Source organism: Plectropomus leopardus, chromosome 4, assembly GCF_008729295.1.
Source record: "Plectropomus leopardus isolate mb chromosome 4, YSFRI_Pleo_2.0, whole genome shotgun sequence".
Lineage (NCBI taxonomy): Eukaryota > Metazoa > Chordata > Actinopteri > Perciformes > Serranidae > Plectropomus > Plectropomus leopardus.
This window is the reverse complement of record NC_056466.1, coordinates 9099145-9113435: the sequence shown is the minus strand read 5'-3', so window position 1 is coordinate 9113435 and position 14291 is coordinate 9099145. Positions and strand designations below refer to the sequence as shown.

Sequence of the window (14291 nt, the reverse complement as noted above, 5' to 3'; positions counted from 1 at the left end):
ATTTGGTATGCAATTGGTAACTATATTTAGATGATTTCATCACTCTCAGAGTTTTGATTTTTTTTTTTTTTTTTTGCCCTTGCCTAACTCATGTCACATTGAACGAATACAGAACTGACAATCATCTTTTTCAAGTTCAAATTATATGCGATGGAGAGCTGGGGAACATAAGACATTGGTTCCCCTGACAAATCAGAGTGTTTTAAATCTAGCAGTGGCAAGTTTTATTCCTTATGAATTTAACTTATTATTTGTTAGAGAAGAAATGTATTATTTTGTCTTAGTCTAAAAGTTACAAGTCTCAGTCAAGATCATAAATTTTACTGATCCAGTTGTAAATACTCCTTTGAGGGAGATGGACCATTGCAGCAAAGTAAACAACTCATTGAAGAAAGTAATACACAGAAAGCTCTTAATGGTTACAATGACTCTCTCCCTGTAGGCTTTTATAAATATTTGCACATAGCATGAAGGTAAGCAGAGAAAGCAAATACTCTGAGTGTTGAAATAGTTGTGTAGCCACATAAGAAGTCTTATTAGCTTTGTGTTAGCTTCTTAAAAAATGTAACATTTAGACAAAGAGAGAAACAAGTGCAGTTGGACACAATAGCTTCTATATAGCCTGGTTTATAATTTCTTATCTTTGTGCAAATGGAGATGAAACAAGTGGAAGTTAGAGGTTTATTCTCCTTTCACTGCAGGTTTTACACAAGATTTATGGAAAGTGTTGACTTAATTTTGAGAAAAAAACAAAAAGAGAACAACAACCATCTTGAGAATGGTGCGATTTATTCATGGTTATTGTATTTGAACAAGCACTTTTATTTGATTTCACACACAGTATTTAACGCAAAAACATTTCTATTATCTCTTACACTGACATGCTCAGAAAAATTGCAAAAAAAAGATACCATCTTTCTTTTATATCTCCACATTTTTATTCAATCCAGTGGCCAGAGAAGAAATAGCCTCAATTCTTAAAAATGTGTTTATCCTTTCCAGGGCTCACAGTGCCACCTGTTGTCTAAATTTGGTATTTCAGGAGATTAGAGGATGGTCTGTAAAGTTTTCATTGACTCGGCTAAATGGGGTTTTAAAAATCAAAGGAAAACGAAAAAAACGAAAAAAGTAAATTATATAATATGGTTGTCTCCAACATTTACACATTGTTGTCATTTAAAGCATGTTTTTGGTTTTGTTTATTTTAAATATTTTCTGTCAGTAAATCCAAATATCAACTCAAATATTTGGAGAGTGAAATAAACAGACAGAGACAGATTTTAGACCTGAGTGAAATAATAAAATGTTTTCACATGGGTGTCAGAAAACAGAAAAAATACAGGAGGACCTCTTGGGGCTAGTTTCTTCTACTACTGATTCATCATTTGACTGAGATATGTTGGGACCCAGTCTGTCTACTTATTGATAACCTCTGTGTCCACATCCTCCGTGCGGGATACCACTTGTCCATCAACGATCTGCTCAACCACTGTCCTTGTTCTTGTGGTTACGACTGGTTTAGCTGCAGATGAAATCAAAACAAAGTTTAACTTGTAGCATGATTATTTTTTACAAGCAAAAAGCAAAAAAAAAAAAATATATATATATCTGTGGTTATGTGAGCTTACGTTTGACCACTTCCACGGTTTTGACAACAGTTGTCCTAGAAGACAGACAAATGTTAATTGTGTAATTGTGCCTGCCTTATTCAGCTATCATACATCAAGTTGGACTTTTCTTTTTGTTTTTCACAAACTAATTTAAAAAAAAATCCCCTTACTTAACATCCCCTCCATCCAGCAGTCTTCTGTACTCGGCTATCTCCAGCTCCAGCCTGGTCTTGATATCGAGCAGGATCTGGTATTCGCGGGCCTGCCTCTCGATGTCATTCCTCACCTGTGAGAGCTCTGTCTCTAGGCTGTTGACCATGGCCTGAAGCTGGCTCAGCTGCAGGCTGTAGCGAGACTCAGTCTCTGCCAGCTGGCCCTCCAAGGCAGCTTTCTGCACGGGAGGAAACACAGGAGGAGATATGAGGGTTTATGGAGTGCTAATTGCTTGTCTTCTAACTTTACATTGCCTCAAGTGTAAATAAACAAACAAAACAAAACTGGGTGAGGAAGTTTTTACAAAGCTGACTGACAGGTTTACTGACCTACTGACTATTTATGGTGTGTAATAAGTGCTGCAGGAATGAGTCCTAAAACATGGAAATGAGCAAGTCTTTCTGCACTTCCAGTTCCCTTGAGACAAAGCAATTTTTCAACGGCTTTAGGTTAGATGGCTGAAATAAGGTCTGTGGTTAACACAAATACTTTTACATTTTGTTGTACGACATAGGTGCTTTTATGGGTCTTAAAAAAGGCAGCTGCTAACAAGCGGCTAAAGGAAATTACAGCACATCATCACTCTGAAATTGGCTTAAAACCCTTGTTGTAGCGTGACAGTGAAGTCATGCAACCATAGTGTTGTCTGTTTATAGCCTAACGTTAGCTTTTTTCCCTCTGGCGATTATATTTTTGCTTCCAAAATCGTAACAGTGGTGTTCATTTTTGAAGATTATCCCACTGAACAAAATGTGGAAGTATCAATTTTTTGTTTTCCACAGAGCTTATTTTATGCAATAATCTAAAACCCAGTGACGACTGGCAAATAAATTAATTCCTGCAGCACTCTATAGCCAAACATGTTGTAAAATATGTAACTAAGGTGTGTTATACAAATCAAAGATGACAGATTTGGTGTTGGTGTTGGTATTGGTGATGTTGAAGCGCTATAATACGGTGAAAAAAATGATTGCATGAAAATGTATATTTGCAGTATGGACTGGTGAATCTGCTAATATAGGATGTGAATTACCAGGCTGAGCTGAGACTGCAGCTCGATCTGCAGGGACTGCAGGGTCTTCTTGAGCTCATTGATCTCAGTACGGGAGGTCTGGAGGGTCTCTGTGCTGGACGCCACCTCCTTGCTCAGGGCATCAAACTGGAAGACGTGACAAATTGTAAAAATGCTATTCAGGCTGTTTGGTAATCACTTGGAATTTAGGACACATTTTCAGTTAAATGCAGGCATGCCATGACATGTAATGGGCATATTCTCTGGTTTCCCCTCACCTTGGCCTGGTACCAGGCCTCCATTTCACGGCGATTCTTCTCAGCAATGCCCTCATACTGCAGTCTGATCTGTTCCATGGTACTGGCGAGGTTTTCCTGAGGTTTGGCATCCACCTCCACATTCACAGAGTTGCTGGTAACTTGGCCACGCAGGGCCGCCATCTCCTACAGGCAGCATAACAAAGTCAAAGGTCAGATGAGTTTAAAAATAAAACCCACATTTAGCTCATGCGAACTTTAAATGGATACATGTTGTTTAACTCAGTTACTTAGTCAGTTCACTGTCTTTATTACTCTTTTAAGATGTGCTGCTGTTTCACATTTTAGAATTCTGTAGTTACCGCTTGTGGTCATAAGGGCCGCTGTTCAGCAAAAGTTACATTGGCTCATTCGTCATTTCAACAGTTTTTGAAAAAAATCAAACCAGTTTGCTTCAAATGGTGAAATAGCTTGTAAAGGTATCTGAATGCAGCACAATAAAACTGATTTCAAAGGGTTAATTAAAGTGATGATGCCAAACATTTGTCATAATGAACCCTTATCTGATGTATCTAATTATCTTCATTGATGATCATGTAGAAGAGCTTTTATAGCATTTATAAATGAAACTAACATCTGTCATGTTATTTGCGTCACTGTTTTTGACAGCACCCTGGGGCCGGCAGCAGTGCCTATCGGTACACATCCTGAAGGCGCAGCCGACAATCCAACAAGTTCTGCATAAGCTGTTGTTTGTACAAGCCAAAGATAACACTGGGAGACATTAAGCAAATAGCTGACAAACTGTCTCATGAGAAACTATTTTAAGATTGTTTTAACCTTCAACTTTCTGGCACTGTGCCCAAAAGACTTTCCAAAAACTATGAGAGGAATGGCTCACTAATATTTCCTTTTGATCATGTCAGGAAACTATTTTAACACTGAACAAGGCTGACGTTTTGTTATGTCGTGCAAAAGGAGTCTACTGAGATACTGTGATGCAATTCCTAAGAGTAGATCTTTCACCTCTGCATGGTTCTTCTTCAGGTAGACCAGCTCCTCCTTCAGGCCCTCCACCTGCACCTCCAGGTCGGAGCGGACTACGGTCAGGTCATCCAGAACCTTGCGCAGTCCGGCGATGTCCTGCTCCACTGACATGCGCACTGCCATTTCATTCTCAAACCTGTCAAGAACAAACAAACAAAGGCATAGAGGTTCATGTTGCTGCACCTGCTTAATTAGTGTTACCACCAACAACAAAAAAGACAAAGTGGAGCTCCACCAAAACCAGTCACACCAGTTTTATTACTCTGTTGACCGTTACACCCCTGTGACAGTAAGTCCACATAGCCTGGAACTGCCTTACGAATGTCATGTCAAGTTATCGCATCTGTCAAGTCTTCTGATAAACCTCCACTCACTTGATTCTGAAATCCTCAGCTGCCAGTCTGGCATTATCGATCTGCAGCATCAGCCTGGCATTGTCCTGTGTGGCAACACTGATCTAAAAAAAGAAAAAATAAGAGAAACATTGTCAGTAGTTTCTTACACAAATATAATACAACCATCCATGTGTGTCCGTGAATTATTTCTAGAATGTGGGCCACCAGGGTGTATTGAAAATAGTTTAACACCTGACTTACATTTCATTGTAGTTGCTTTAAACTGGAATAACATTGTACAATTATCACATTTGCTCATCAATTGAGAGCAATGTAGTGAGAAACAATAATAAGATAAGACAGGATAAGACAAGACAGGATAAGATAAGACAGGATAAGACAAGACAGGATAAGATAAGACAGGATAAGAATTGCAATACAAAGTTGAAGTGGAGATACAGCATGCAAATACAAGGACTAAAATAGCAAAGTAGAAAATGTATAACACACATAAAATACCATATATAGAAAATATAAAACCTAATATAAACTACATAAAAGTATGGTTATAAGAACTAGCTAACTGTAAGTTTCAAAATATAAAAATAAAAATATTAAACAATCAAATGAAAAAAAAATGAAGCCATAAAATAAAAACAAATATGAAGATATAAAATAACATAAAAACCAGCTGACACTATTAAGGGCTTGGAGATACATATAACTAACTAAAAATTATTCTGCTGACTAGAATTTAATAGTGAATCTGCAATAAATAAATAAAAGATTGTCTACAATGGTTTGTGTTGAGTTTTAACACACTACACATGAGAAAATTCATCTTTAATCATTAGAGTTGTTTAATTGCATTTATCGAAATTATTTTGTAATTTAATCTTAATATAAGTTTAACCAGGGGAATCAACAAATAACAGCATGGCAACAAATGATGTAGGTAAATTTGGGAACAGGGGATAAAAACATTAAAAACCTTATTTGTGGATAAAATATACATTTTTTCACGGGGGTGAATTTGAGCTTATAGAGACATTTTGGTTCATGTGTCTGTGGGGAGGAGGAAGCTCACCTTCTTGCGCAGGTCCTCAATGATGACCAGGTACTTGCTGTAGTCCCTGACTGTGGGGGTCTGCTTCTCGTACCACTCGCGGATCTGACACTCCAGCTTGGTATTGGCAGCCTCCAGAGAGCGCACCTTCTCCAGGTAGGAAGCCAGACGGTCATTGAGGTTCTGCATGGTCGCTTTCTCGCCGCCTGCGACGCCGAAATTGATCCCCGCACCTCCGTAACCCCCTCCGAAGTCATAGCCTGCGCCGATGCCGTTGGAGGCGTAGGACATCAAGACTGTTTTACCACCTGCACAGCCATGGACGCTCGGAGTCCGCCTGGATTTTGACAGCACGGGCGCAGCGGAGACGGAGGAGCTGGAAAACGAATAGCGAGTGGCGCTCATGGTGACTTATGTTCTGGCTCGCGTACAGAGTTCACGTAAACTTGTCTAACCTCAGGAGGTCTGGAGGAGCTGGTGCTGAGGCGGCCCGCAGGACGCATTTTATACCCTTCTTCCTGGGGGTGGGAGCAGCCCAACAGGTAGCAGGAAAGATGCTGCTGGCCACCATCACAGGTGTGACCACACAGGGCGTGGTGGCTAGCGTTAGGCATTCAGGTTTACTTCCCGATTTCAACGACTCATAGGCGTGTGATGCATTCTTCAGCGAGCCTGTCAACTTTAATTAAGCCTGTCTGATACCCCTAATCTCAGGCGGAAATGATTAACCCTGTGAAGCCTCAGCAAATTGGCTTCATTTAAAATAAAAAAATAAAAACATGGGAAGGCGAAGAGCAACTCAAACATGAAAAATTAGTTTTAAAAAAAAGGGAAAAAGAATTATATGAAATTTAGCAACAAAAAAAGATTTTTTTTTTTTTTTTAAATCAACAAACAATATAATGCATTAAAATAAGTGCTTAGAATGATGATTTTCTGTACCATATCTGAAAATATGTAAGTATGTTCATTATAAATATGGTTATAGTTGCAATAATTTCCCCTGGCTTTTTTTTCCACGTTTTCACCCCTTTCCTAGACATTTTACCCAGCTTTTTTTCCTGATTTATACATTTCTCTAAATCCACTAATTTCGTAAAATTTGTTTGTTTGATTGATTGATTTAAGATTTATCAGCACTGGTTACTTTTATTTTTGACACTTTTTTCTAATTATACCTAGCGTACTTCCACTAAAGTGAAATTTCCACTGCTGAACATTTACCTGTAACAGAATATTTTTTACAATGTCATATTAGTACTTTACTAATGTAAACCACTGATTTTGATGACAAACAACAAGGGCTGTGGATGATATAAAAAAAAAGATGATATTTTTACAGTTTCTAGTTATAATAAATTGTGTTCTTTTGGTGGAAACCGGTCTTTCAAACCCCCCAGCGCGATTTCGGGTTCAAAGTGTATGTAAAATAAACACAAAATAGCCTACAACCATTAAAATCTTTATGTCTTTTTCCTAAGAAAAATAAAAAACACAAGTCCCTCCACAGTGCTTAAAAATGGCATGCCTCCAATGTTTTGCACCACCCCTACCCTGATAAATAATGAACAGTCCCTTACCAGCGGCCGGCTCTTCCTGCTCATCTCATCTTAAATCCTTCCTGACATTACAGTGGATCCAGAGACCAAACTCCTATCAAGCGGTAAAACTAGGCAATCCCGGTCAAATATAAACCGAGATTATGTTACTACTGTTCTATTTCTAGCTTAAAATATTTTCCGAATCATATTTTAATGCGCTGTTTGTCTGTACTACCAGAATTTATGCACAAGAGGCAGCCGCCTTAATGTTTATGTTTTCTATATTGTAAAACCGAGGCTGAAAATGTTGACACCAAGCGGTAAAACTAAGCCGTAATTTAACCCCAATCCATGTAACTGTGTTGCCTATTTTTCGCCTGAAATGTTTTCTGACACATTTTAGCTTACCGTTTTGCGGTCGTCTGTTTTATGCCGGCTGCCATGTTGTTTTCTGGTTTGAAACGGCCGAGTTCCGCCGAGCTCGTGTTACGTCCGTGGTACGTCACCCAGGAGCGGGAGCATTCGCGCTTTGCATTCTGGTAATTGTAGTTTTGTACCGCTTGAGGAAAAGCCGAAAAGCTAATGGCGCGACATTTTCCCTCGGTTTCCTGGTTTTCTCTAGTAATGTAACACCTATTTCAAGTAATCCGTGTCTGTCTACAGCATATACAACAAGTTTTATTAAAGGACACGTTATTTATGCTGTAAGTATTCTCCCACACTCGCATTTGAAACTGTTTACACGTTACTACCCTGTGTTGCTAAGGTGCTTGAACATTTGCCCCAGACCCCTTTTGTTTTCGAAATGACTTTAATTAAAATGACATGATCTTATTACCCTGGACATTGGCACAACTCTCAGCGATCACACAGTTAATTGACAACTTCTTTGTTGTAGTGTTCCTGCCTCAGGATGCTGCTGTTGCATCAGCTGTTACAGGTGAGCTTTTTTGCATGGCCTACTCTCAGTTGTATGTCTCCAGTAGCCTATTATTTCTTGCTTACACATGGGTTTTTATAAACTCCAGAGGCAGTGAGGATATTGTTAGTTTTAGATATTTAAGGCAATTGCCCTGTTATGTATTATTCACTTCTTTAAACTAACTTATACAGAATGTAATGCAGATCAGCTAACATCAGTTGTTCTTATATAGTGGCCTTGTGTGAACAATTGTTTTTTAAAGACTGCTTTTACTGATAGCAAAAATATGTTTTCCCACATCTGCAGTCACTTGTGTGTACAGTGTTTCTTATTTGTGCTGTAATAACAACCCATGAGATAAAATGTTGGCATTGTGCACTTCTGCAAACTACCAATACAGTGTTTCCCGTAGATTTAGAGTTGATGTGTAGTGATAGCTGACAGTTCTTTTAAATGCGTTTGTGTCCCCATTCATCACCTCTTTAAAGGAAGAGGTGTGTTTTGCGGGTTAGTGAAGGCAACACAGGTGGAGTTATCCATGCTTTATTTTTTAGTTTTTCCTCAGCAGTTTGTGACTTGCAGGGGGAACAGTTGATCCGTCGATCCGTTCACAATTGATCAGATCAGGTCAGTGGGTGACAGGAGCAGCTGCTGCAAGTAAATGCAAACTTTTAGACCCTGCAGAATGAACGGCAACGTTTCATTTTTAATGCACCTGATGTTCTGTTGGTCTGCGCTCTGAGAGGTGCAATGCATAACTGAAGGGTGTATATATTTCAACAGCGCTCTTGATAAATGGTCCAGCTCTAAAAATAGAAAATCTATTTCTGGCAGCAGATGTTTCAGATTCATGTATTTGTTGTGGGCTGCCACAAATAAATGAATGTTTGGGAAACCTTAACAACTATGTTACATTTGCATGTTATTATGTAGTTGATATATCAACAATGTGTGGTTAGGGTTAGACACAAAAACCACTTGGTTACGGTTAGAAAAAGATAATGTTTTGGCTTTAAATACCCAGTTTGGGGGCACAATTTCAACAGGAAATGCAGAGATGTCATGTTGAAAAAAAACATCTGCACTTTTTGTGCAACTATGAGAATGAGGAAAACCCACGTGAGAAAACCCAAGTTTGGAGCCTAAAATCACAACCGGTTTTGTTGTTTGTTAATCTCAAACGGTCGTTTGCAGATATGCTATCAATCATTTCCTCCACCCGTGGATGACAAAGCCAGCTGTCACTTACAAAACATTGATTTGATACATGTGAAACTATTAAATATGCAAATGTAGCAAATTTGTGGTTTGCAGGCATGTACAGTTTCAACATTTTCTTTTTGTGACTGGGGAGATAGTGATAGAGTTAAACCCCTGATGAGACTTTAAAAAAATTCACTTTTCAACTAACATCTGATGTAGGACTTGACTAAAAACACAAATATTTTCAGTGCTTCTTCCACAATCCCCTTTAACAGAAAGCAGAGGTCTTCAATCGCCTTTGGATAATAATCATTTTGTGCAATGTTGTGGTTTGATGATATCCAGGCAGGTCTGTGTTGGTTTGTCTGTCAGCATGATTTAATTCAAGTGACCTCAATTTGCAACAGGTGTATCACAGAAGCTAGTCACAAAACACAGCATGTTGTCTGATCCCTCCTTTGGTAGTTGCACAAGACTGGGAGAATGACTATGACAGTGTTTTGAAATTATGATAAGGAATAACTCACTTTCTGTCTGCTACCAAGCGTGTAATGGCCTGTGCAAGAAACTGTTTTGCAGCACAGTTAAAATGTATCTTGGCAGCATTAATGGTAAACTCCGGATTCATCAAGGTAGCTCAGATCATATTATCATTTTTTCCATAGCAGTCAAACAACCTTGTTTTCATTTCTGATAATCACTTTGAAAATGAATAGGCTCTAATGCCCATGAAACAGGTCCATTTATCACTTTTATTATTTATAACTACCAGTATGGACGATGTGAAATGGATCAATTACAAGAGACTGGGTGGTGTTCTACTGTAATTAATGGGTGGATGAGCAGGTGCTGTGCTTTAATCAGGTTTCCTTTAGCTGTTGGGATTTTTAACTACCTTTTAATTTGCTTTCAGTTAATGGGAATTTTTTCACCTTCAGTAAACCAGTCCTCTGAGGCAGTTTTTCCAGTATGTAGCAACATTTCCCTGTAAGCATTTCGTAAGAACTGATGGAAGTACTGACATGTAAATACATCTTAAGGCAAATACAAAAGTCTTCAGATAAGCTTTTCTATACACAGAATAACCTAACAACACAGATGTTTAAACTAAAGTTAAACTGACGAAGGAGATTAAACCAGCGTTAAAATGGCAAGGATGATTAATGTCACATTAGTGTGTGCCAGTGGCTGGGCTCCATAAAGCTATATATTTTAAATTTAACGCTTAATAAAGCTAACAAAAAACTTGTAACAGGGTAAATCAAAGTAAATCAAGTAATTAACATAATGCTTCCAGTCACATGATGTTTGATGAAGTAGCAGAAAAAAGATATTAAATGAAGTATTCTGTTGGTATTGCTATCACTTAAAAGGCTCTGCTATTGTTACTGAATTTGTTTTTTTTATTTTTACCATACACAACAATACCCAGTGCAAATTTAGAGGGGAGTTGACTCGTTAATGAGCAAAGTAGAATGTTTTGAATTTAACAACTTTAATGAACCCCTGTGACCTATGTGTAATGTCGGCCTAACTATTATAACTATACTATTTTTTTTTGTACATTTTGTTTATTGGAACAATATTTTATTATATAATGAATCACTCTTTTACTAACTATAGATATAAGCTATAATGGCATATGCCAGATCAAAAAACTATAACTTAAGTTCAGCTCAGTTCTCTGTGTCACACTACACCACCTTGCTGTCCCTGAATGCCTTTTTTATTGACAGGCTTTTCTCATAGTCTAATTTAGGTTAATCATCTTGTCACATTATCACGAGAGGTTAGATCAAACAGAGAAGTTCCTCTTCTCAGTTTACTATATCACCTCGCCAGACATAAGTACAACTGTCATCGACCTCTGACCAACATGGTGATTTTTTTAAACATTAACTGGAATATAAAAATCACAAATTTTGGTGGGGGTCAAGAAGTGATAAAGCAGTGATGATTACAGATTTACCGGTACCACTGCTTGAAATAGTCCACCTTCCACCTTCTCTTCCCCTCTTTCTGGCTGTCTCTCCCTCTCTCTCTCTCTTAAACATGCACTCCCACACTCCCACACTCCCACACACAGACACACACACACACACACACACACACACACACACACACACACCAATACACATGCGGCACTCTGTCCATGTCTCAGTCCTCATTCCTGACAATAGTGTCACTTTAATGATATGAAGTTGGGAGTTTATGGGTCAGGTTCCGATGGTTGATCATTACATATTTTTGCGGGTTGGGTGGTGCACCACCCCCAACGGCCCTAACTTGTTTGTCTGATTGAAACATTTGCCCATCCTTGTTCTGCATCAGAATGATTGACAACTGAGTGATGTACTCCTATTGTAATTGTTTTCTGAGGAGCAGGTATGATGTCACCCTGGGGCGTTGGCAAATGTCAAACAAATTATGATGAAGATAATTATTTCTCAAGCCCTTGTCGCATTACTTTTTCCTTGTAATGTAAATATTTAATGGGTCGTGTTTGATGTTAACCACCTAAGTTCCTCAGGGGTTTAACATTAACATTAACATTAACCAACAAAATGTGTTAACACCCAGTGTGTTTAAAATCAGCTGATCCTTTACAGCCTTTAGGGAAGACAGAAACTTAGGTTTTTTGATGCTTTTTGATACTTGTATAAGAACCAGCGTGGGATGGCAAAAAGCAGCTTTGATGATGGACGATAATTACACATTGTTTTCGAGGTGGCATTGTCTTCAACCATCTTTCCCAGACAATCAGGAGGAACCTCCCTGCTGGTTCATGCATGAAGAAACAAGCTGCTTCATTGTGTAAAACCTTCAAAGTTATTTCTTTTATCTGTGTGCCATCTTTGTCTTTTTGACGGTAAACTTTGAAATGTATGGAATGATGCGTGTCAGGTTGTCTATTTAGACAGCAACCACATAATTCACCACTGGCACGATCAGCATCGGAGCCTGAGGTGTGGAGGATTTGTTCGATAGAATTAGGGTGTAAGGGAAAGTTGCTGGCTGAAAATGTGCACCTTCTGGTTCTGATACTGTGAAAAACAAGGATGGGCTTGTTGATTCTGTGTCTGTAAAGTTACTAATTGGCTTACGTAAAAGTGATAAACAGCACTAAATGATAGAGCCTTAAAGTCTGGCGTTTGTTATAATGCAAAAATCTCCATTATGTTCCAAAACACTACATACAGAGAAACACTACATGGTCAAATGTATGTTGACACTGAACATTACAAAGCATTGGTGACTCTTTGGACCTCTTTTGCAATTTATTATTTAATAAAAAGAAAATTTATGAGATATGGTGCCTAATGAAAACTTTAGATGATTTCTTTTGGCAGATCTTAGCTCTTTTCTGTGTTCAGTGAGTGGAGGAAAACAGCAGCCAATCATCAGCCACACAGAAATGCGAGTGTACCCAACAACCAATCACTGTTCCCCATTGTTTTTCTGGGGAACTCTTTGATTTTGTTCTAAAAAAAAAAAAAAAAAACTACATTTTTCTCAAAAGAGTTCACGAGTGAGTTTATAATGTCTGAATCCTCTCTGTTCATAATACCTCAGTTCTGCAGTCTGTACTGCTTTCATAAAAAGGCAGCTTTTAAAAAAAGATAATGCTAGATTTAGTCAGAGTCAGTTAAGTTTCGTATGACTTAATTTAAAAGTTCATTTTTTAAAAATCTTGTTAATATTTGAATAGTTACTTATGATGTTGCAAATGTGCAAATGAGTTTGTAATGTAATCGTGTGACATGTAGTGACTATTTGAGTAGGCTTTATTAGACTTGGGTGGTATCATTGTGTTATGGTATACCAGGGTGTTTTGAAATCCCAACCATATGATTTTTTACTGTATGTAGTGCACAGTACATGCCACTAGAGGTCAGTTTCTGGTGGAAAGGTCAGATAATGGTCAGGGGATAACTTTAGATGTCTGTAAACAGCCAGCTAGCAAAAGCAGTGAGAGAAAGCTGGAGAAAACAGCATATTTTCACATTTAAGTGGGTGAATTATAGAGTTATTTCGACCAAACCAGAACTGACAGCAGAAAGACTTAACATGGCGATTTTGGTGAGTTTTATTTTGATTTTGTGGACTTTTTGTATAGTGTGCTTTGTGAGGCGTTAACAAGGCAGTTGAGCTCCTAGTTTGGTGAAAAAGAGAAACTTGAATTCAGAAGGTGTACCGTTGTACTTCTCTGTTTAATAAGGAAAGTAGTGCCTTCCGTACATGGGAAAGTCACTGGTCAGGGTAAGGGAATGTGAGGGGGGGAAGTTGGGGGGTAGATCGCTTCGCAGACAAATACCATCATTTGCCATATACCCCTGTGAAAATTCAGGAAGGTATGGAATAATGAAAAATATATAATTCCAAAGCCTGCGCAGTTATACTCTCCGCTGACATTGGTTGGCAACAGTGAGTTATTCACAAACTTTTTCTGTCCACCATGAATTTCTATAAACATACCAGCATATGTATGAGGAATCTGTTGGCAACAGGACCCAGGAATCAGAAGTGCTCTGGTTTCGGTTTGTAATCCGAGTTGTCTTTATCAATCATAGTTTGAACAGCAGGTAAACAGTCAGTGGTGAGAAGTGTTAAGCATTTGTTTAAATGCAATCTCTGAACCCGCTGTCTATCGGCTGACACTGTCAGCTTTATATTAGCCTTTATCAAATTTATCTGCATTCATATCACTTTATAGAGATAAGCTGATGTGTCTGGCTCCGCTGGCTTCCTCTGTTTAACCACAAAAATATGATCTTAGGCCCCATGTGGCTTTAAACAATAGCCAATGGGTTCCAAGATTGATTTACAGTTTGATGCTGGGCAAATATCACACAGTGGGTGTATCTTAGCTTTTTTGCTTAAAAATGTACTCTAATCAGATGTAAGACTGAATCAAAACAGTAAAGTTTAGGGCTAGAAAACCAAAACAATTAGCAGAAAGATGCTAGAACTGTCCACAGAGTTGACGAAAACAGTAGAGTTGGCAGATAATTTCTCTTTAGTTACCAACTACCAGCGGTCCCTTTTACGTTACACATTTGAGTGGTCAAATGGTACAATGATGAT

General features: G+C 38.3%; 2 protein-coding genes across 2 annotated transcripts in view; one reads left to right on the top strand and one right to left on the bottom strand.

The window, feature by feature from the left end:
* Positions 1-772: 772 nt before the first annotated feature.
* Positions 773-6120, bottom strand: krt97 (keratin 97). The gene is made up of 8 exons (XM_042484367.1): positions 5562-6120; positions 4514-4596; positions 4119-4275; positions 3114-3278; positions 2857-2982; positions 1781-2001; positions 1629-1663; positions 773-1522 (listed from the first exon to the last, which is right to left on the bottom strand). Exons 1-8 carry the CDS (start codon positions 5943-5945, stop codon positions 1416-1418), a joined length of 1278 nt encoding a protein of 425 aa, XP_042340301.1. The 5' UTR covers positions 5946-6120; the 3' UTR covers positions 773-1415.
* A 1616-nt stretch (positions 6121-7736) lies between these two features.
* Positions 7737-14291, top strand: part of krt222 (keratin 222) — a 35275-nt gene continuing 28720 nt past the window's right edge. The window contains exons 1-2 of the mRNA XM_042484366.1: positions 7737-7785; positions 7980-8021. The gene's annotated coding sequence lies outside the window, so the exon portion shown is untranslated. The remainder of the gene's footprint in view (positions 7786-7979; positions 8022-14291) is intronic.

Excerpts from the sequence above, each read along its gene's own strand:
- krt97 (XM_042484367.1), bottom strand. The coding sequence starts at position 5,945 with ATGAGCGCCACTCGCTATTCGTTTTCCAGCTCCTCCGTCTCCGCTGCG. Across the intron at positions 4,597-5,561 it reads TTGAGGACCTGCGCAAGAAG|ATCAGTGTTGCCACACAGGA; the intron begins GTGAGCTTCCTC and ends TTCTTTTTTTAG. Across the intron at positions 2,983-3,113 it reads AGGCCTGGTACCAGGCCAAG|TTTGATGCCCTGAGCAAGGA; the intron begins GTGAGGGGAAAC and ends CACGTCTTCCAG.